The following is a 21,498-nucleotide window of genomic DNA, read 5'->3' on the forward strand; positions in this document are numbered from 1 at the left end:
GTTGTGTGTTCGTCTCATCTTCGTTGTCAGGGGTTTTTAACTAATAAAACAAATGAATCCATAAAACAATCACAGTGTCTCTGAAGAAGAGAACCTCAGTACGATGAAAATGATTTTCAGATTTTTTTTTTACAGTGTCGTGAAGCTTCTTCATCTGCGTCAGTGTTTCTGTGATGTGGTGGTTTCACCAGCAGGCGGCGCTGCAGCAGCAGCAGCTGAGCCTCGGTCTTTATTTCTGTTTGTCGACTTCAGAAGCTTCATGGTTCTGATCAGACTCATGGGTCCGGGTCCAGGTCCTGGTCTCATTCAATACAGAAAAACTTTATTTATACTGACCTGAATACACCATCTTTAGCACACACACACACACACACACACACACACTCACACACACACGTGTTGTATTTAAGCAGATTGAACATATCAGGTCACACTGATCTGTAATCTGACAACTATTTATAGAAGCAGCACGGCCTCAGTTTATATTAAGATCTACACACACACACACACACACACGGACACACTTCACTCAGGTATGTACTGTATGCTCACACACCCGTCCATGTACACACACACACACCCATTCTATTATTAACACACACAGGAACAAGTCTGTCTATTCATACACACCGAACATAAAGACCTACACACACACACGCACATGGACCAGTTCATATGGAGTGTGTGTGTGTGTGTGTGTGTGTGTGTATTCTTGGTGTGTTGTCGTCTCTCACAGCAGCAGTTGTTGTTTCCAGCGTCAGAATAAGTTTCCATCCAACAGCAGCTGCTTCGCTTCCTGTAACTGTCCAGCTACGACACCGGAGCCTCCACCTGAGCCTCCACCTGAGCCTCCACCCCTGCTCCACCTGACCACGTCCACCTGATCACCTTCACCTGACCATCTCCACCCGTTCCACCTGACCACCTTCACCTGACCATCTCCACCCGTTCCACCTGATCACCTTCACCTGACCACCTCCACCCCTGCTCCACCTGACCACCTCCACCTGGGCCCTTGAGGTATGTCACAGTCGGATCACATGGCTCATTGACAGATTTAAGGTGGAGGTGATGATGTAACCGTCGGAGCGCAGAGTGTCTCTCTGTCTGAATGTTTGTGTTGCAACTCATCAGTAAACATCACCACATCATCATCATCATCATCATCATCATCATCCTCCTCTTCTTCCTCCGTGACTCTCAACGCTCTGTCCAGCTGATCCACTTCAGAGCTTCGTGCTGATTGGCTGATCACAGCTCACCTGTCGGCGTGAGTCACTGATAATCTCGTCAGATTTACACACACACACACACACACACACACACACACATACACATACACACAGACAGGAACAAACAGATTAGGGGAAAGGTAGATCACCATGGTAACCTGCGACCCCTGACCAATCAGATGGGACATCTGAGTCATCGCTCACACAGGACCCGAGGCAGTGACGCGGTCGAGTCCAAGTCGAGTGTCAGACGCGACGTCACCTTTGTCACCATGGTTACATCTGCAACTGCAAACCAAAGTTGGTTTCTTCTCTTTTTATTTCTGAATTCCTAAAGTTCTATTAAAGCAGTTTATTTCCTCTCTTCAGGCCAGTGAGCAGCTGGTTGGTGAGGATGGATCATGACTGTGGGCTGATGGGAAAAGTAGTCCACATCAAAGTGGAGGCGGAACTCACTCAAGGTGTGAAACTGGTTCACAGGAATAAAACCCGGTTTGTGACAATGTCGAGCAGCTTTAATCTGAAAGTCTCCCGTTAATCTTCATCGTGCTGACGAGGAGGTTTCACATCCTGCTCATTAACTCTGTGTGTGTGTGTGTGTGTGTGTGTGTGTGTCATGTTCTTTGTTGTGTGTTCTCAGATCCGGCTCATGTACTTATTTATTTGTGCATCTCTCCGTGTGTGTGTGTGTGTGTGTGTGTGTGTGTGTGTGTCTCGTACAGCCTGTAAAAGCCTCTGCATCCTTGCAAAAACATAAAGATCACAACCCTCCTCTACAGCAGATGAAAGTCTGCAGTGGAAAGTGTGTGTGTGTGTGTGTGTGTGTGTGTGTGTGTGTGTTTTTACGAGCTCGGAGTTTGGCTCATATAAACGTCCATAAAACAGAAGCAGCAGGAGAAAAAGCTCAACAGGCAATAAACAATAAATGTGCTGCTTTGTCCTTAAACTACAGACAAAACTTCAGACGCCATTTTGAATTTTGACCTCACGTAAACGGACGTCGTCGATGGTGAAATCCACAAGTTACTCAGCGGTGAATTAAAGATGATAATAACTTTACCAGCGGCAACATTAAAGTGATTCATGTGAATTAATCTGTGAAGGACTTTGCACAAAGAGTTCATGGTTAAACTAAAATATCAAGCCTCAATTACATGTGTTTGTCATAAAGGTTTTGACAACGACATATTTGGAATCATTGACAGATTTAAAAAATATATGTATCGGGCCGATGTTTCGGTATCGGGAATCTTGTACTCCCAAATATCGATATCGGCATTGGCCCCCAATAATGCATATCGGTTGGGCTCTAGTCAACAACACATTCCTACAAGTTTCTTTTAAAGTCAAGAAGAAAAAATAACTGCATCAACGTGGAGATAAAAATCACCTCCAGCAGCAGAAATTATCTTTAACGATCAATCAACCAATCAGGACGAGTCTCTGGATCGATCAGCTGTTACTGGTCAAAAAACATTGTGACAGTTAAAGTTAACAAACCGAACAGAACGGCTTCTCTCAACATTACGGTAAAAGGTTTAAATCACAGACAATAGAGCCGCTCACTGCGCATGTCAAGGTTTGATTTGCTGCTGCCTTCATGGGCTGTAGGGAAAATACAGAGTTTCACTTGCAGCGAGGAATTTTATGACGATCCATAAACGTTACACTCTGACTGGTTAGTGAATTATTACATGAACAGACAATATTGTTCAATATATGTGTTACAATTTTCATGTCATTTCATGTTTCATGTTATTAACTTTTCATGTTTTATGTTTAGTCCTTCTTGTCTTTCAGCATCGCTGATCAATTGGTCCTTTTTTCTACAACATTTTTATTTTTATTTTTATTCTTTCATTAAACAGCCACAAAATGAGTTGTTATTCAGTTTTATTCGTATTTATTTATATTGTGATTTGTTTTGTGACCTCATGGTAACAACGCTAAAAAACACAAATGCGGTAAAAATAAGAATTTCAGGAGTCTCTGAGTAAACTTTACTGTAAGAAATTACAATTATAATGTAAAGACTATTGATGCTAGCTCAGTTTTTATTTCTGTGTAGTTTTCCAAATATATATTATATTTTTTATTCCAGCTCCGGTTCTCGTTCTTCCAACAATCATCTGATTGCAGCTTCACTAATGTGAAGACATCATGTCATCAACTGAGCAGTTGTTTGATATTTGGACATTTCCAAAGTCGATCATTGGTCGTTTTATAATCACAGATATTTTCTTAATTTCTATGTAGAGTAACACACAAAGGTGGATAACAACCCAAAACATCCCAGATTTTGAACTATGAATTGATCCATTTTTAAAAAATCTTTTCTGATTAAGAATTACATTTCACAGAATTATTTGAATTTACTAATTTACTGATTGTTGTATATTTGTGACCTTCCTCTTTTACTTTCATTTTGTTTGCACATAGATTTAGAACAAACAAAATGATTCATTTTTATATATAATCCTTTATCTTTACAATTGTAATTATTGCTTTTATATCTTAATTCTCAATTAAGATATAATTCAATTCAATTCAAAAAAAATTTTTTTTCACAAGTTGTATCTAACGTTGAATATAAGACCTTTCTCTCTGTATGAACGAGCCGACCAAGGGTCCCTGAACGCAACCCGGATGATGAGCCCCGCCTCCTGCGACCGGCGGCTAAAGCGGTGCGTTCATGGACTTTTTTTTTTTTTTCGGACAGTTTGAAAGTTGTCAACAGGGAAGAAGAAGAAGAAGAAGAAGAAGAAGAAGAAGCGGAGGAAGAAGAGGAAGAGGAGCGGACAGCGGCTTCACACCGGAGAGGAGGAGGAATGGGCTGCAGCCACAGTAAGGTGAGGAGGTTCACCGGGAAGCGGTCGGTGGTCGGTAGGAGTTGACGGTGTTGGGGAGGTGGAGCGGCTGGTTCCGCTTCATGCGGCCGGCGGCGGCTGCTGCTGCTCGGCCACAGCAGCCGGAGCAGCCCCCTGGGGTCCTGGAGCCTGAACTCCACGCCGCTGCTTCTTCTTCTTCTTCTTCTTCTTCTTCTTCTGCACTTTGTTCCTCACAAAGTGTCGCAGGTGTTTTTTCTGGCGCCAAAGAAAAACACGGTCGCATCCCGCAGAACGTTACTTTGTTTGCCGAACATCTGTTTCTAATCTTCCCTCGAGTTTGAATCTCAGTTCTTCTTCTTCCCACGATGCTGCGGGGGATCTGTGACGTCTGTCTCTCGTCGACCATCAGTGATGTGTGAACTCGTCCCGCTGCGTCATGAAGGCCGTTGGTGTCGTGTTGTGGATCTTTAATCATCATCTGATGAACTGTGATAGTTCCATAATGTTGTGGATCTTTAATCATCATCTGATGTATGGAACGTTCCATACTGTTGTGGATCTTTAATCATCATCTGATCTATGGAACGTTCCATAATGTTGTGGATCTTTAATCATCATCTGATCTATGGAACGTTCCATACTGTTGTGGATCTTTAATCCTCATCTGATTTATGGAACGTTCCATAATGTTGTGGATCTTTAATCATCATCTGATGTATGGAACGTTCCATAATGTTGTGGATCTTTAATCATCTGATGTATGGAACATTCCATAATGTTGTGGATCTTTAATCATCATCTGATGTATGGATTGTTCCATACTGTTGTGGATCTTTAATCATCTGATGTATGGAACGTTCCATACTGTTGTGGATCTTTAATAATCTGATCTATGGAACGTTCCATACTGTTGTGGATCTTTAATCATCATCTGATCTATGGAACGTTCCATGTTGTTGTGGCTCTTTAATCATCATCTGATATACGGAACGTTCCATACTGTTGTGGCTCTTTAATCATCATCTGATGTACGGAACGTTGCATACTGTTGTGGATCTTTAATCATCTGATCTATGGAACGTTGCATACTGTTGTGGATCTTTAATCATCATCTGATGTCTGGAACGTTCCATACGGTTGTGGATCTTTAATCATCATCTGATGTATGGATTGTTCCATACTGTTGTGGATCTTTAATAATCATCTGATGTATGGAACGTTCCATACTGTTGTGGATCTTTAATCATCTGATCTATGGAACGTTCCATACTGTTGTGGATCTTTAATCATCTGATCTATGGAACGTTCCATATTGTTGTGGATCTTTAATCATCTGATCTATGGAACGTTCCATACTGTTGTGGATCTTTAATCATCTGATCTATGGAACGTTCCATATTGTTGTGGATCTTTAATCATCTGATCTATGGAACGTTCCATACTGTTGTGGATCTTTAATCATCTGATCTATGGAACGTTCCATACTGTTGTGGATCTTTAATCATCTGATCTATGGAATGTTCCATACTGTTGTGGATCTTTAATCATCTGATCTATGGAACGTTCCATACTGTTGTGGATCTTTAATAATCTGATCTATGGAACGTTCCATACTGTTGTGGATCTTTAATCATCATCTCATCTATGGAACGTTCCATACTGTGGTGGATCTTTAATCATCAGCTGATGAACTGTGATAAGTTTTTGTTGTTCCTTGACACTGACGTGATCGTGTGACGGCTTTTAGATCGAGCTCGACCGATGACGATGTTCGGGGCTGATGCCGATATCAGGGTTAAACATTTCTGTATCGACCAATATGTTATATAATATTGTTTTTTAAATTGACAATGATTCCTGTTTTTTTTCTGTAAAATAAAAGTTTTAAACATAAACACAGATACAGATATGAAGGATGTGAAAGACTGATATTGGCTATATGTACTGTAGTATCTGTACTGTAGTATCTGCAGTATCTGTACTGTAGTATCTGTACTATCTGTACTGTAGTATCTGCAGTATCTACTGTAGTATCTGCAGTATCAGTACTGTAGTATCTGCAGTATCAGTACTGTAGTATCTGTACTATCTGTACTGTAGTGTCTGTAGTATCTGTACTGTAGTATCTGTACTATCAGTACTGTAGTATCTGTACTATCTGTACTGTAGTATCTGCAGTATCAGTACTGTAGTATCTGTACTATCTGTACTGTAGTTTCTGCAGTATCTGTACTCTAGTATCTGCAGTATCAGTACTGTAGTTTCTGCAGTATCTGTACTGTAGTATCTGTTCTATCTGTACTGTAGCATCTGTACTGTTGTATTTGTAGTATATGTAGTATCTGTACTTCAGTAGTCAAGGCAGTCATTCTCTCCCACTGAGCATTAAAAGCATCAGCTGTTGTCGTCCTGCAGTTATTGATAGAAAGTGACGGAGCAGCCGAGGCCTCGTGTGGGTCGGAGGTCTCGACCGGGCCTCTCGGTTTTTCATGAGTAAATTCTGAATATCAATCAAAACTGAATCGTTTAAAATTCCTCATTAAAAATCGGACCTCTAGTTTCAGCGCTCGACATTTGTTTGTCAGCTTCAGCTCAGCTGTGAAACGCTGGCTCAGGTTCTGTTGGCTCAGGTTCTGTTGGCTCGGGTTCTGTTGGCTCTGGTTCTGTTGGCCAGGTCCTATTGGCTCAGAACTCATTTTGACAGGTGTTTTATCTGAACGGGAGAAGATATGAAATGTTGATTCGATATGAATCTGAAACGTTGAAATAAGAAAGAAACCTATCCGAACACCACAGGCCAGTTGTCTCTGTTCCTCGTTCAGAGGTTACCAAGCAACCGACTGCAGAGGAGACAATCTACTTCCTGTTTACACCGGAGTGGTCATGTGACGTGTTTTTCAGGAGGTTATTTCTGTATGAAGATGTTTTCTTCATTTTAAAATGAAAGCGTGTCGGTGTGGACGAGGGCTGATGAAACGTGGCCGTGAAATAAACCTGCAGCAGTTTATGGATCAAAAGGAAATCATCATCACACTGAGCTGATTGTTTCCATGTTGTTGATCAGACTGAGGAGCTGAGTTTCTACAGAACTTCAGAATCATAATGTTTCTGAGCCACAGGGGATGAAGCAGCAGGCGGTTGATTGGTCCTCGGACCGAGTCGTTCCTCCACAGAACCAGAACAGAAGCTGAGCGCTCTGTGAGGCCGTTACGTAATCTGTGAAATCCAGTAAATCTGAGCAGCTCAGAATAAACTGAGCGTCTGAGCTGCTGCTGCAGCTGATCAGTGAGGTCGACACCAACAGATCCAACCTGCTGTACGTCAACATGCTCGCCTGGTTCCACCTGGTTTCACCTGGTTCCACCTGGTTCTTCCTGGTTTCACCTGGTTCCTCCTGGTTCCACCTGGTTCCTCCTGGTTCCACCTGGTTCCTTCCAGGTTCCACCTGGTTTCACCCAGTTCTTCCTGGTTTCACCCGGTTCCTCCTGGTCCCACCCGGTTTCACCTTGTTCCACCTGGTTTCACCTGGTTCCTCCTGGTTTCACTCGGTTCCACCTGGTTCCACCCAGTTTCACCTGGTTTCACCCGGTTCCACCTGGTTCCTCCTGGTTTCACTCGGTTCCACCTGGTTCCACCCAGTTCCTCCTGGTTTCACCCGGTTCTTCCTGGTTTCACCGGTTCTTCCTGGTTTCACCCGGTTCCACCTGGTTTCACCCGGTTCCACCTGGTTCCTCCTGGTTTCACCCGGTTCTTCCTGGTTTCACCTGGTTCCACCCGGTTTCCCCCGGTTCCACCTGGTTCCTCCTGGTTTCCCCCATTTCCATCTGGTTTCAGCCGTTGTCATCCGGTTCCATCCGGTTCTTCCTGGTTTCACCTGGTTCCTCCTGGTTTATCCTGGTTTCACCCGGTTCCTTCTGGTTTCTCCTTGTTAAAGAAACGTATGTTCCTTCTGTAAAACTCTTAACAAAAATTTTTCATTTGTGCAGAATCAGTACAGGTCATAAGCCCCGCCCCCTGGCGTCTGGCTGCAGTATATGTCGTAAGCCCCGCGACCTCCATGTTAGCAGCTGGGACATGTTTCTGAGGTCGTTCTTATCACACTGGTGTTTGTTCACATGTTCATGCTTTTGATCAGTTTCCTCACTGTGTTGACGTGTACACGTCAGGAAGTTGCATGTTTTGATCGGTAATAAATCAATACATGGATAAGTTATCAGAGGTCTGTGGTCTGCTGCTCCCTCAATGACCTTTAATGATCGGGTCAAAGTTCACGTAGCAGCAGCTGCTCAGTAAAGTCCGGTTAAAAAAAAAATACAGATGCAGTTTCCACATGATCTGAGCAGAGGTTTTCATCATGGGGGGCCGGGACCCTGTGGAGGTCCTGAGGTGGTCTCTGGTGGTCCCTGGTCTCTCGTGGTCTTTGTTGGTCTCTCTGGAGGATCAGTTTGAGCTGAGACGGTCTGTCGGGTCTCTGTCCTCAGGTTGTGTAGTTGGACTCTGACCACGGTGATTAATTCAGGGCAGCGTGTGATATTTTTTTCTTCCTGTTGCCATGGTGAAGTAAACAGATTTGGAACGAGTCTGGTCACACGGAGTCTGAGGCCTCGGGACGTCGGATCACATGCCGCCGTCGCCTGATGCTTCACGAGAGTCGAGAGTCCGAGCTCTGCGCTTCCCTCTAGTGGAGACCTGCAGTAACATGTAGCTACACAAGGTCAAAATAAAAAAAGAATCTCTGACTTCAGACAGAGTTTCTCTTGTTGTAATGTGGAAACGTTCCTGTTTGAACTTTGACTCACATTTAGATATAAACTCGCCCTGTGATTCTTCTCGTCCCTGCAACAAGCTTCTCTTTGATATTCACGGTTTTTCCCTCATGAACGTGGAATCGCACCACGAGTCGTTTCCCGCTCACAGTCAATGACCCGACTGTCTCCTAAGTGGGCGAGTTGGTCTGTTTTCCTCCTCGTTGCGACGTTAAAGACGGAGCATCTTCGGTTGTGAATATTCTCCGTCTGCCTGAAAAAAGACGTGAGACATTTGTCACGTCTGAGGGAAATAAAAAAAAGGGGCTGTTTCGTCTCCGTGTGCGAGTTTCAGCCTCGCTCAGGAGGAGATTCTTCTTCTTCTCCACTGGACGATAAATTCCAGACGGAGTCGCAAAAATATCGGAACGTTTAAAAAAAACGGCAGCACCGTCTCACGGTCGGTCCCATTTGTTTCTGTTCTTCCGTGATTTTAGTCCAGAAAACAGTCATTAGTGTTGAGCGGAAACATGATGGTTCTTCACTCAAACACTTGTACAGTGTCTGACACGCACGCACGCACGCACGCACGCACGCACACACACACACGCAGGCCACAGGACGACACACTGAAACACTCATATCAGAAAACACACACACACACTTTACAAGGCTATTTCTATTTGTTATTATTTAATATACTATTTATGAAGTAAAATAGATTAGGGCTGCAACTAATGATTATTTTCCTTATCGATTAATCTGTCGATTATTTTCATCTTTTTGTTGTTTGGTTCATAAAATGGTGAAAAATGTTGATCGTGTTTCCTAAAACTCCAACATGATGTTTTGTTTTGTTCACACACCAAAGATACCAGAAAATCTTCATATTTAACATATTGAATACATTTTTTTCCGAACCGATTAATGGATTATCAAAAATAGTAAGTGATTGATTTAGTAGTCGTTTGATAATCGATCAACTGTTGCAGCTTTACAATTACAACAATAACTTGTCTACAACAAGCGTCTGCACAACTTCATAGTATTTGTATTTGTGTGTGTATTTTGGATTCATTCTGGGTTTTTTTTTTTTTTTGAATATTGTATTTAGTTTTTACTTTTTTGCACTGGAGCATTTTAAATGTTTGATTTATCGTCCCGTTGTCTGCGGTGTCACAGACGCCCTGCACTTTTTTTTCATTGCGCAACAAATTTACCTTCGGTTTCAAATGAAGTTACGTGACTCACAGAGAATCTTGGTGTTTTAAAGTTTCCGTCAGTGTCACGGTGACATTTGTCTGATTATGAATATAAATTTCAAATGATTGTGTGTGAAACCCCTTCGCCATCCGCAGCTCGGTGTAGGTGTGTGGTCCCACGGTCGTCAGCTGGAGACTGAGAGACACAAGAGGTTTCCTGTTTGGGGGGTCAAAGGTCAGAGGTCACCATGTGAATGTGAACGACAGAGACACTGAAGTCTGTTTGGAAAAGGAGAAGTCGTCATATTGTGGTGATGTGTCATCGTCATCATCCTGTGTTGATCATTACTACACACACACACACACACACTGCAGTGTGACATCACTTCCTGTGGGCGGAGCACTTCTCTGTTGCTCCGCTTCTGATTCTACTGAACATTATGAGGGTATTATTAAGTCAAACTGGTTCATTCTCTGAGTTTTATGTCACCGTGTCTCGACCAGGAGACCTGTTGCTCCTCAGCTCCTCCCACCGCCGTTTGAATCAACCAATGAGATGATTTAGGTGCGTTCGCCCCCGTGAAACATCTGGTAGAAACTCAATCCGCTCTCGGGAGAAACGAGACGAGAGGTGAAGTGTTGAACAAACAGACGAGAGGAGTCGGACGTGATTTACTGCCTTTTTAAAAGACGGGGGGGGCAGTGAGGCCTGAAGGAACATGTGCTCCTCCTCCTCCTCCTCTTCCTCCTCACATCTCCTTCCTCCTCCTGAAATCTGTAAAAAAAAAAACCTTGACGACGACTCGGTGCTGAACTCAGAGACGTTTCAACCTGAGATTTATTGTTTCAGCTCCAGTCCAGTTTATAAGTGTGTGTCGGTGTGTGTGTGTGGGTGTTAGGGTGTGGTTGTTTGGCCTCAGTGAGTGTGAGGCAACACACTGAGTGGTTCAGTGTGTTCTTTCGATGCTTGTGCACATACGTCACCTTGAGTGCGACCTTTTAGCCCCCGTGCACTTGTGCAGTGTGTGTGTGCGTGTGTGTCAGCTGGTAACTAACAATCAGTCCTCTGGTTCTCTAGTCCTCTGGTTCTGTGGTTCTGTGGTTCTCTGGTTCTGTGGTTATGTGGTTCTGTGGTTCTCTGGTCCTCTGGTTATGTGGTTCTCTGGTCCTCTGTGTCTCTGGTCCTCTGGTTCTCTGGTCCTGTGGTTCTCTTTCTGGTCCTCTTGTTCTGTGGTTATGTGGTCCTCTGGCCCTCTGATCCTCTGGTTCTCTTTCTGGTCCTCTGTGTCTCTGGTCCTGTGGTTCTGTAAACAGACAGTGGTCCTGCTGTGGGAGCAGCTGATCTTATGTAACAGGAGGAACAGCGTCGGTCATGTGGAGAATAATTAGAGGGAAGCTGGCAGCTCAGAGTCCAATAACAAGACTCACTGCTCCAGTTAAACACCAGACCTGAACGGGACCCGGCTGCTGGGGGCCCCAGAGGGGCCACTGGGGGCCCCCCCCCCCCCCCCCCCCCCCGCAGGTCGAACAACACTGCCCCGGATACAGATTCACTTTGTCCACCACTGGTTTAAAAAACTTTTCTTCACGTGTGTCTGTTCTTTGTATGTTGATGTCGTCACTCTAACTTCTCCTTCCTCCCCCCCACCTCCTCTTCCTCTTCTCTTCCTGTCGTTATCAGAAGAAAAGCAAAGGAAAGAAAGGAGAGAAGAGCCAGAAAGACAAGAGCAGCCGTGATGATGGAGGTGAGTGTTTTTATATAAACACTAGTATCGTGGTCGTCCTCTGACTGACCCCTGACCTCATTAGCGTCTCACTTCCTGTTTCCTGGCACTAAACCAACAGACAAACTGACTCACTGTAGCTTCACATCATCTGCAGCAGCGGCAGGTTCTGACATTGAGACCAAACTTGGATACTTTCCAGGGCAACGCCAAAATTGATATCTGTGTGTGTGTGTGTGTGTGTGTGTGTGTGTGTGTGTGTGTGTGTGTGTGTGTGTGTGTGTGTGTGTGTGTGTGTGTGTGTGTGTGTGTGTGTGTGTGTGTGTGTGTGTGTGTGTGTGTGTGTGTGTGTGTGTGTGTGTGTGTGTGTGTGTGTGAGTGAGAGAGTGTGTGAGAGAGACAGAGACTGTTGTCTGTTTTCCAGATTTCCACGACGATGACATCATACTTATTGACGGTTTCACATGACGTGTTCACTTGTTAAACGTCCGTTGAGTCGTCGCATGTTTTTCATGTTAGATAGTTTTTTCCAGGATGAATAGTTTAATAACTCACACAGATTCACAGTGATGATAATAATTATCCTCCTATTCAGTTTGCGACGTTTTCAGGACTGAAGCTGAAGACGTCAATGAACGCGCGTGTGTGCGTGTGATTGTGTTTCTACATGTCGATAATGTAACTGACAGGTTGAAATTAAATTACAGTCAAAAAAAAGCTTCCTGGCGGTCAATCTGCAGACTCAGACGTGTGTGTGTGTGTGTGTGTGTGTGTGTGTGTGTGTGTGTGTGTGTGTGTGTGTGTGTGTGTGTGTGTGTGTGTGTGTGTGTGTGTGTGTGTGTGTGTGTGTGTGTGTGTGTGTGTGTGTGTGTGTGTGTGTGTGTGTGTGTGTGTGTGTGTGTGTGTGAGAGAGAGAGAGAGAGACAGAGACTGTTGTGTGTCTGTTTTCCAGATTTCCATGACAATGACCTCATATCTTTGTGCATTTTCTTGTTAACCCCTCGACTCCTGAGCAGACAGAAATGAAAAGAACAGAAGAAACAAAAACATCAAGTCAAACTTTTAAGATAAAGATTATATGAAGATTAAAATCGCAGGTGTCAATAATTAATCAATATTGATTAATTCCTGTAAATTAATCAATATAAAATATACTAACAGACATTAAACCCAACTGGCGGCAAATGTGCTGCGGTTTGCTGTACTACCCGGTTGTGCCACTAGGCGGAACCTCTAGCTGTTAATGGGGTGGAGTTACACGTCTTTGCGGACAGATTATATAAAACAAACGCACCTTCTCGCTTGCGGTGTCTCGACGTGCCTCCGAGTTTGGCATTTTCATTAGCGCCATCTTGTTTTTCTTTCAAAACAGAAGTGACGATATTTGGAGCAGTGGAGTTAGGGGGTGTGGCCTGACAGATCCACTGTTTATGATTCCATCTGATTGGTCCGTTTTTGCAGGCAAGCGTGCGTCTGGTGAGCAGAACGTGTGTCTGGAGAAGCAGCTGGAGCGCTTCGAGTGGCAGCTGAGGATTCTGAAGGAAGTGCTCTCGGCCAATGGGAACCTGGAGAGGGCGGAGCTTCTGAAAGACCACGCCGACGAAGACGTGTGCACCCTCGTCCTGAGCATCCTCGATAAGGTGAGTGATTTATATATATAGATATATACACCTCCTGTAAACCAGATGTCACTACCAGATGTAGCCGGTGCAGATCCCACATGTGGTGGAAACACTGACACCTGGAGGAAGGAGGCCGTCAGAGCAGCGGATTAAACGTTAGCGGCCTCACTCCAGCGTTCTGCTGTCACACGTGAAGATGATTTCCGTGGCAGGAGAAGTTGAATGTCTTCTTTCACGATCAGAAACTCGCCAGTTATTCATAGACTTGAGCGGCTCAGACAGCAGCTGCACAGCGTCTCCGGGGTCACATGACCTTCGACTGTCTGCAGCCGCCAGTTAGTTTTAATGTGTTAAGGACTCATGGCATGAACATGTATTTTGGTCCTTGTCTTTCAATAAACAACACGTCTGCAACGTCAATGTTCAGACGTTGTAATAACAGCTTTTAAAATTTCTCTCTGCTGCTGTTGTTAACGCTCCGGTTTCTTCTGTCGGGACTTTTCAGGTGAAAACGGAGACGACGGCCGATTTAAACGTCCTGCACGAACAGAGAAGTAAAGCTGCGACTGGGGAACATGAGAGACACGCGGAAGGTAACGATTCAATCGTCAGACAAATTCACACATGACCACATGTGGGTTTTTTTTTTGTTTGGTCCGTTTGTGACACAATGACAAGCTGCATTGACCTTGAACGCAGCACCGTGTCTCTGCCTGTCGGACTGTCGGAGTCCAAATTTCCTATAATTAGCGTGTAAGTGCAGAGCTAACAGGCTAATTATAGCCTGTTAGCTCTGGAGCCGAGGCCGAGAGTCGAATCAAGTCGTGACATTTCAGAGCTGAGCTTGAAACAGAGAGTGTGAACATGAACCGCTCAGTCTCATTGATTTAAAACACAGGAACCAACCAGAGCGTCAGTTGATCTTATCAATCCAACAACAACAACAACATGTCTTTAAATTCAACCAATCACCAAAGTCTCCCTCTCACTCATAGTAATCAGTCACTAAATCTGTCTGATTGTTTTCATCTACATCCATGAAATATCCATGGATCCATGAATGAGACTCCAGAATATTTTTCAGTTTTTCTTGTAATAAACTGTATAAACTGTAATAAAAAAAGTTCCTTCAAATGAAGTTTCCTCATTTGGTTGGTTGTTTGTTGGTGGTGCTGGGGAACGCCGCCCAAAACCGGAAAAATCTCCCTTAATCTCTAATCCTTTAAAACCCCAGGAGAAACCTGTCGAAGGTCCAGGACCTGGTCAAGGACCACCACAACCTCCAAAAGAAACCTAGAACTCCTAGAGAACCCGAAGAACCTCCTGACACCCCACGGACCGTCCAGAGATCTTCCAGAACCTCTTAAATGACCAACAGAACTAGAACCTTGGCATTGACTGCTAAAATCTCAAAAAATTACTATGTTGATCTTTCTCAGTGAACTTTAGAACCTCTACCTATTTAGAACTACAACAAACTCCCAGAAGACCTCTAGAACCCCCTGACTGGCTACTGCAACCTCTCAAACAACCTCCTAAATTACCACTAGAACCTTCTTAGTGACGACTAAACCATCTGTAAGAGCCACTGGAACCTCTGCAGGGAACACTACAACCTTCTTAACAACCTAAAGGACCATTACAACCTTCTTAACAACCTAAAGGACCACTACAACCTTCTTAACAACCTAAAGGACCGCTGGAACCTTCCGACTGACCACTTCAACCTCTCAAAGAACCTCCATAAGCTCTTAAAGAACCACAAGAACCTTCTCAATGACGATTGACAACCTCAAGGTTCTCTAGAACCTTACCGTCAACCTCTGAAACTTCCTCCACCATCCTGAGAACCTGCTCAATAACCACTAGAACCTTATAAAGGCCCACTAGAACCTTCTTTAGATTCCGATGTGACATGAAAATAAAAACCCAGCTGGTTCCTCCTTCAACTCGTCACTCGTCTGTATATTTAACTTGACTTCCTGTGGTGTGCGGTTCTGATCGTTGTGGTATCTGTGAATGTTCCCTCTTCCTGCAGAGCTGCAGAAAAGACACGAGCAGGAGAAAAGTCAACTGACGGAGAAGTTTCACGTCGCTGAGAACGTCCTGAAGGTGAGAGAGAGAGAGAAGACGGATTCTGACGGCTTATTTATTTTTTCTCTGAATCGGAAACAAACTTGCTCGTAGACTTACGCCACCTAGAGGATAAGAAAGGAACCAGCGCAGGCGGTTCCACCCTGAGGTGTTTGCACTCGCGCCGCTCTACAGTTTCACCTCGTCACAGTCTTCACAGTTCCACTCATCAGTTCATTGCATCAGTTCCCCCCGTTTGTGTTGCGACTGCAGGTGAAGGTGACGGAGCTGACGGCAGAGCTGCAGATCTACAACGAGCTGAAGAGACGAGCTGACGAATCCACGTTCAAGAAAGACCTGCAGAGAAATATACAGGTGGCTGTTTGTCTGTGAATCTAATCGGGTTCCTCTTTCAAGTTACTACAAGTTATTAAAACAACACGATTGGAACTTTTGTTGCGGCAGGTTTTAGTTTCATAATTGTGAAGCAGCATTGAAAATAGAACCGACGTCGCCATCGTCTCAACGTACACGTGTGTTAAAGCAAACAAAACATGACGAAAATGTGAATTTACACTAAAATCTGAGTAAGAAAGAAGAGTATTTCCCTCTGAGGTCTGAAATTTTCCCTAAATCCTGAAACTTATGAAGTTTTTTCCAAACAGTCAGTGAAAGACACTTGTCACATGTGTCTGTCTGCATGTGTCTGTGTCTTCATGTGTCGGTGTCTGTGTCTTCATGTGTCTTCATGTGTCTGTGTCTTCATTTGTCATCATGTGTCGGTGCTTTATGTGTCTGTGTCTTCATGTGTCTGTGCTTTATGTGTCTGTGTCTGTGTCTTCATGTTTCTTCATGTGTCTGTGCTTCATGTGTCTTCATGTGTCTGTGTCTTCATGTGTCTGTGTCTTCATGTGTCTGTGCTTCATGTGTCTTCATGTGTCTGTGTCTTCATGTGTCGGTGTCTGTGTCTTCATGTTTCTTCATGTGTCTGTGCTTCATGTGTCTTCATGTGTCTGTGCTTCATTCGTCGGTGCTTTATGTATCTGTGTCTTCATTTGTCATCATGTGTCGGTGCTTTATGTGTCTGTGTCTTCATGTGTCTGTGCTTTATGTGTCTGTGTCTTCATGTGTCTTCATGTGTCTGTGTCTTCATGTTTCTTCATGTGTCTGTGCTTCATGTGTCTGTGTCTTCATGTGTTTTCATGTGTCTGTGCTTCATGTGTCTGTGCTTTATGTGTCTGTGTCTGTGTCTTCATGTTTCTTCATGTGTCTGTGCTTCATGTGTCTTCATGTGTCTGTGTCTGTGCTTCATGTGTCTTCATGTGTCTGTGCTTCATGCGTCGGTGCTTTATGTATCTCCGCTTCATTTGTCATCATGTGTCGGTGCTTTATGTGTCTGTCTTCATGTGTCTGTGCTTTATGTGTCTGTGTCTTCATGTGTCTTCATGTGTCTGTGTCTTCATGTTTCTTCATGTGTCGGTGCTTTATGTGTCTGTGTCTTCATGTGTGTCCCCATCCTCCAGGCCCACGGCAGCCCAGGTGCATTCTGGGAGTCGGAGCAGGAGTCTCTGCTGTTTGTCATTGAGATGAAGAGCGACCGTGTGCAGGACCAGAGCAGGAAGCTGCAGCAGATGGAAGCTCTGGTCGGTCCACTGACGTCCACGAACTTTACTTCACCTTTGTCTTTGACTTTTGTGTTTTGTGTTTTTATGAAATCCGTTTCTCCTCCTCCTCGTTCTTCACCTCGTCTTGTTTCGTCTCTGGTCCTCAGGTGGAGAAGAACTTGTCTCTGGAGGATCAGATCGTTCACATCCTGCAGCAGAACGAGGACATGAGAGTTCGCATCGACAACTGCCAGACTCTCGTCCAGTACGTGATCTCAGGGAGTTCTCTCGTTGACGAACACCAGCCGGTTGAGCACGAATGTGGCGCCGCCTGCTGGACAGATTGACCACCTGCTGAAAAACATTTCTTTTTATTTCCTTCCCTAAACTCATTCTGACGTCAGGGTAGAAAATACTGCAATTTATATTTACTGAAAGTGAAATGATGCTTAAGCAATGAGTCAAGTCAAATAGTTAATATTGTGTGAGGGATTAATGTTCGACTTATTGTTCTTATTTAACGAATTAGCTTCTTAACGAGTTTCCCTGAATCCTAAAAATCATTGGCCCAAATGATTCTGAACACAAATCACTCAATAACTGTAAAAAAAAAAAAAATTTTGTCAAGCTTTATGTTTCAGTTTTTATATCAACCCCTTTTTTTATTATTCCTCAGCCGAGTAGGTCTCGTTATTCACTGACCCGATTTCCATGAAATATTTTGGAGGGCTGGGTCATGATGACCCACGCAAAGAAATATTGGAATGGATCCAGGTAAACGGGCCAATCCTGGATTTTTTCCTGTCTTAGCCTTGGCGGAGTTATACGTATCTGAGTTCTGGTTTTGTAGTTCGCTTTGCAGACATACAAGAAAGACTGAAGGCAGAAAAAATGTGATCAATGATGATGATCGAATAAATCCCCAGATCATCCAAAATCTCAAATCAGTCGGTAGCTGTAAAAGAATCCTCAGAAGATCCTGATCGCGAAGAAGCTGCTAACGAAGTCCTCTTGATCCCTAACAAGAATGTCTTTCTCGTTCCTCAGGCAGCTATCCAAGGAGCAGCAGGACCTGAAGGTGGCGCTGGAGAGACAGGTGACGGTGAACCAGAACCTCTCCCAGGAAAAAGAGCAGCTCATGTTCAAACTGAGACACAGGGACTCGTGTCCGACCATCCACCTGCCGGTCATGGTGCAGGAGATCGCTCCCAGATGACTCGCGCCCCCTCGGGGGCCGCAACGTGGATCTGGGTTGGTCCTCGGATGTAGATAGGATCCAGACTGTGTTTTGACTGTACATGTAATTGTTCCTCGAGGTAACGTGCAGGGGCCACCGTCACGTCGCCGCTGCTCTGGATCCGGGTTTAAAGGCTCCGAACGAGCATCGCCGCTTCGTCCGAGCTGAGCGGGGCTCGAACCGCTGAGCAGCGAAGGGGCTGAGTTCGAGCGTGATCCTCCGCCGTCACGGAGGTTTTCGCTGCGGCAGCTCGGCCACAAACTGACACTCGGGGACGCGAGGCCGGATCCTGTGTTTAAACACTGTATTGAGCCAGACAACTGTTTGGACCTCAGATCGTCTGGTTGGAGGTCCAGCTCCGCTGATCTCATCAGTTTATACTCGACTAGAGCCGATTATATAAATCTGGATGAGGTTCATACAATAGCTTCGTCCGTTTTTTGGGGCCCTCCGCTCCTCGGACCCCTCAACGCTCGATAGTTCGCACTGCAAACCCAAACAAATCCACTTGTTACTGCAACGTTAGTGTTTTATGTTTTATGTTTTTATTCACAGAAATGCTGGTGCGACTTGGGCCTTAGTTTTTACGATGGACCCGTTCTCCAAAGTGCCGAGCTGGTTGTCATGAGCCTGTGTTGCTTCCGGCATTGTTTACCTCAAACCGCTGAGGTTTCCAACGTACCGATTGGACGATTGCTTCCAGTCCCCACAACCCAACACTGACCCCGACCGTCACCGCCTCACTTCAGGTTACCTCCGACAATTATACACCATCACCTAAAAGTATTACTGGTTCCCTCAAAGTGTCACTAAGCTTCCTCACAAGAGAACTTGGCCTCGAGAGATTTTATCAGACCCTCTGTGGTTTCCCCTCTAATGATGCGTTCACACCAAACGTAAGAAGGCGACGCAAAGACGCGAGCGGACGCGCGTTTCGTGGCACCTGCGCCGCGGGAAATGCAAAGTTCGCCATCGTTCAGCTTCACCCGCTCGAGTTTGAATGTTTGAACTCGGACGTTTACTCGCTTGAGTAAATATAAACGTGTGAGTAACGCAAGGGGGGAAATTCGCTTCACGTCTGGTGTGAACGCAGCTCAAGACCTTTAAAGTTTACAAAGCACCTGGACGTCCCGCTGGAAAGTCTAAGTGTGTAAATACCAAAACACAATGGACCCTGGTGAAGCATCAGCAGATTCAAACTCTCATACTTTATCCTACTGTGATTTTTGTTTCTAGTCCTGTTCAACCCTCAAACCAAACCCTGTCTTTTACTCTAGTGAACTTACGTCCTTGGTTCTGACACGTTTTCTACTTTGCGTGAAGTTTAAACGTCGCAGCTTCTTCTCAACCACGTCTCTCGTGGTTGTCAGATCCAGTTTGACTCCGTATGACGTCACTGCTTCATCGCTGCTGTTCCGTTGCTCCCACTTCTACAGTCTTCAGGAGTAGTACAATACTGAGTATTTCGAAGGGTTCGGAAGTGTTTGATGTGACAGGATCGAAAAACGTGACCACGAGCAAAATGAATCAGTGTTTTTAGCGTCTTGGCTCAAACGCTGCCAGGGACGACAACTTTCATATTTTGCTACGTTCACTGACAATTCTGGAAATCCTTTGATTTTTCTTTCTTTCTTTCTTCTTTTCTTTCATCTAAAGTGAAGTCAACAGGTTTCAGAGCCCGGTACTGAAGTACGTGCCTCTGAGGACTTCATCACGTTAGCTTCCCTGTTCATGCTAACACGCCGACGTTTGAATCGGAACGTGTGAAATAAGCTGCGTTTCGTACCGGACTGATAAATGTCGGCGCGTCGAGAATCAAACGGTTCGTACAATGTGTGTTGACCTGCTAATGTTAGCACGTTAGCATTCAGCTGAGTTCAGTGTTGCGCTGCCATCAGTCTTTACAAGTACAGTATTCTTTTACAACTTTTGACTCATCAAACAAATGGCGTAGTTGCCGGAAAATACTTTCAGAATATTATTGCGCGGCCGTGCGAGAAGGTGAACTGGCCAAACGTGGACCTGCTGGACTGTAAGCTAACATGCTAGCTAGCCGCCAAAATAGGGCCCTAAATAGGCTTCCTGCCAGTCAATGTGCTCATGTCTAATGTTTAAATCATATTTTAAGATTCACACCGAGAACTGATTGACGAAGCAACCACAGAACAATAACCACTGTTCACTTGTTGCCTTTGAAAAGCTCGATGACTTGACGTGTTCTGTGTTTATGTTTTTAAAGATGTGAAAACTGACGCCATTTTGTCTGTTTCGTGACAACTTGCGGGTTTTATGGGATTTATGACGTTTTTGTAATTGCCAAAAAAAGAAGAAGAAAAAAGGTGTCGGTGTTCTGACGACTCTTTCTCCTTATGCACCAGCACTTTGACCAGTATTTCACCAGGACTTTGTATAAGAGAGATTTTTTTCCATGTTGTACAGTTTTGAAAACTTTTTCCTGCTTCTTCGCTTGTAAAGACCTATTTTATCTTTTCTCGGTCGGACCAAAGTCCAGCCGTGTGTTTTCCGCGTGCCTTAGGTACACTTAGAAATACTTTCCTTCTTCTGTTTTTGGCTTGACTAAATAAAAAAAACTCAAACTGATCATTGCCTCATTTATTTATTCATTAAAGATGAAGAGTCCAGAAAGACCTAATACCTTACTTTACTGCTGCTGAAAATGTGTACGTCTTGCTATACTATGACGTGTTAATGTACGGAATAGGTATTAGGGTCAATCATAAGAATTTAAATTTTTATTTTAACATTTCAAGAATGAAGTTAAAATGTCGAAAATAAAGGTGAAATTCTATTTTGAGAATAAAGTAGAAAACTGTGACCCGGAAGCACTTTTCAGCACCAAACAACCGGATGTTGATGTGTTGTTAGCCAGTTTGCTAAGCTAACGCTAGCTGCTAACCAAGTTGTAAAGTTGCGATATTATTATCGACAGGCTGAATCTGGAAGAAACGACTCGGTGACAACGGGCGTTTGCAACATGAACGTCGACGTGTGTCCGGACGCGATGTAACGTTCAATTGCAAACGGCCGTTAATTAATTTTGAGAGGCGTGCAGTTAGCGAAGCTAGCGTAGCTTTGCTAACGCTAATTAACGTGGACATGTGACAGCTGAACTGGAACCACAACACGGTCGTTTAGGACATTTCGACTTTAATCTCGACATTTCGACTTTATTCTTGAAATGTTAAATGAAAAAAAAAATCTTCCCCCTCA

At 44.3% G+C, this 21,498-nt stretch overlaps 1 protein-coding gene across 2 annotated transcripts; it reads left to right on the top strand.

Moving 5' to 3' along the window:
• Nucleotides 1-3,936: 3,936 nt before the first annotated feature.
• ccdc69 (coiled-coil domain containing 69) lies at nucleotides 3,937-20,868 on the top strand. 2 transcript variants are annotated; one of them, XM_035649807.2, is made up of 10 exons: nucleotides 3,937-4,081; nucleotides 11,689-11,752; nucleotides 13,193-13,371; nucleotides 13,859-13,946; nucleotides 15,392-15,465; nucleotides 15,700-15,801; nucleotides 16,950-17,069; nucleotides 17,198-17,295; nucleotides 18,078-18,281; nucleotides 18,823-20,868. In XM_035649807.2, the coding sequence occupies exons 1-9, from the start codon at nucleotides 4,061-4,063 to the stop codon at nucleotides 18,244-18,246; spliced, it is 915 nt and encodes a 304-aa protein (XP_035505700.2). In that variant the 5' UTR covers nucleotides 3,937-4,060; the 3' UTR covers nucleotides 18,247-18,281; nucleotides 18,823-20,868. The 2 variants fall into 2 exon arrangements, with proteins under 2 accessions (XP_035505700.2, XP_035505699.2); XM_035649806.2 differs by having other exon boundaries at nucleotides 3,939-4,081; nucleotides 18,078-20,868.
• Nucleotides 20,869-21,498: the final 630 nt, after the last annotated feature.

Source organism: Scophthalmus maximus, chromosome 9 (genome assembly GCF_022379125.1).
Source record: "Scophthalmus maximus strain ysfricsl-2021 chromosome 9, ASM2237912v1, whole genome shotgun sequence".
NCBI classification, from domain to species: Eukaryota; Metazoa; Chordata; class Actinopteri; order Pleuronectiformes; family Scophthalmidae; genus Scophthalmus; species Scophthalmus maximus.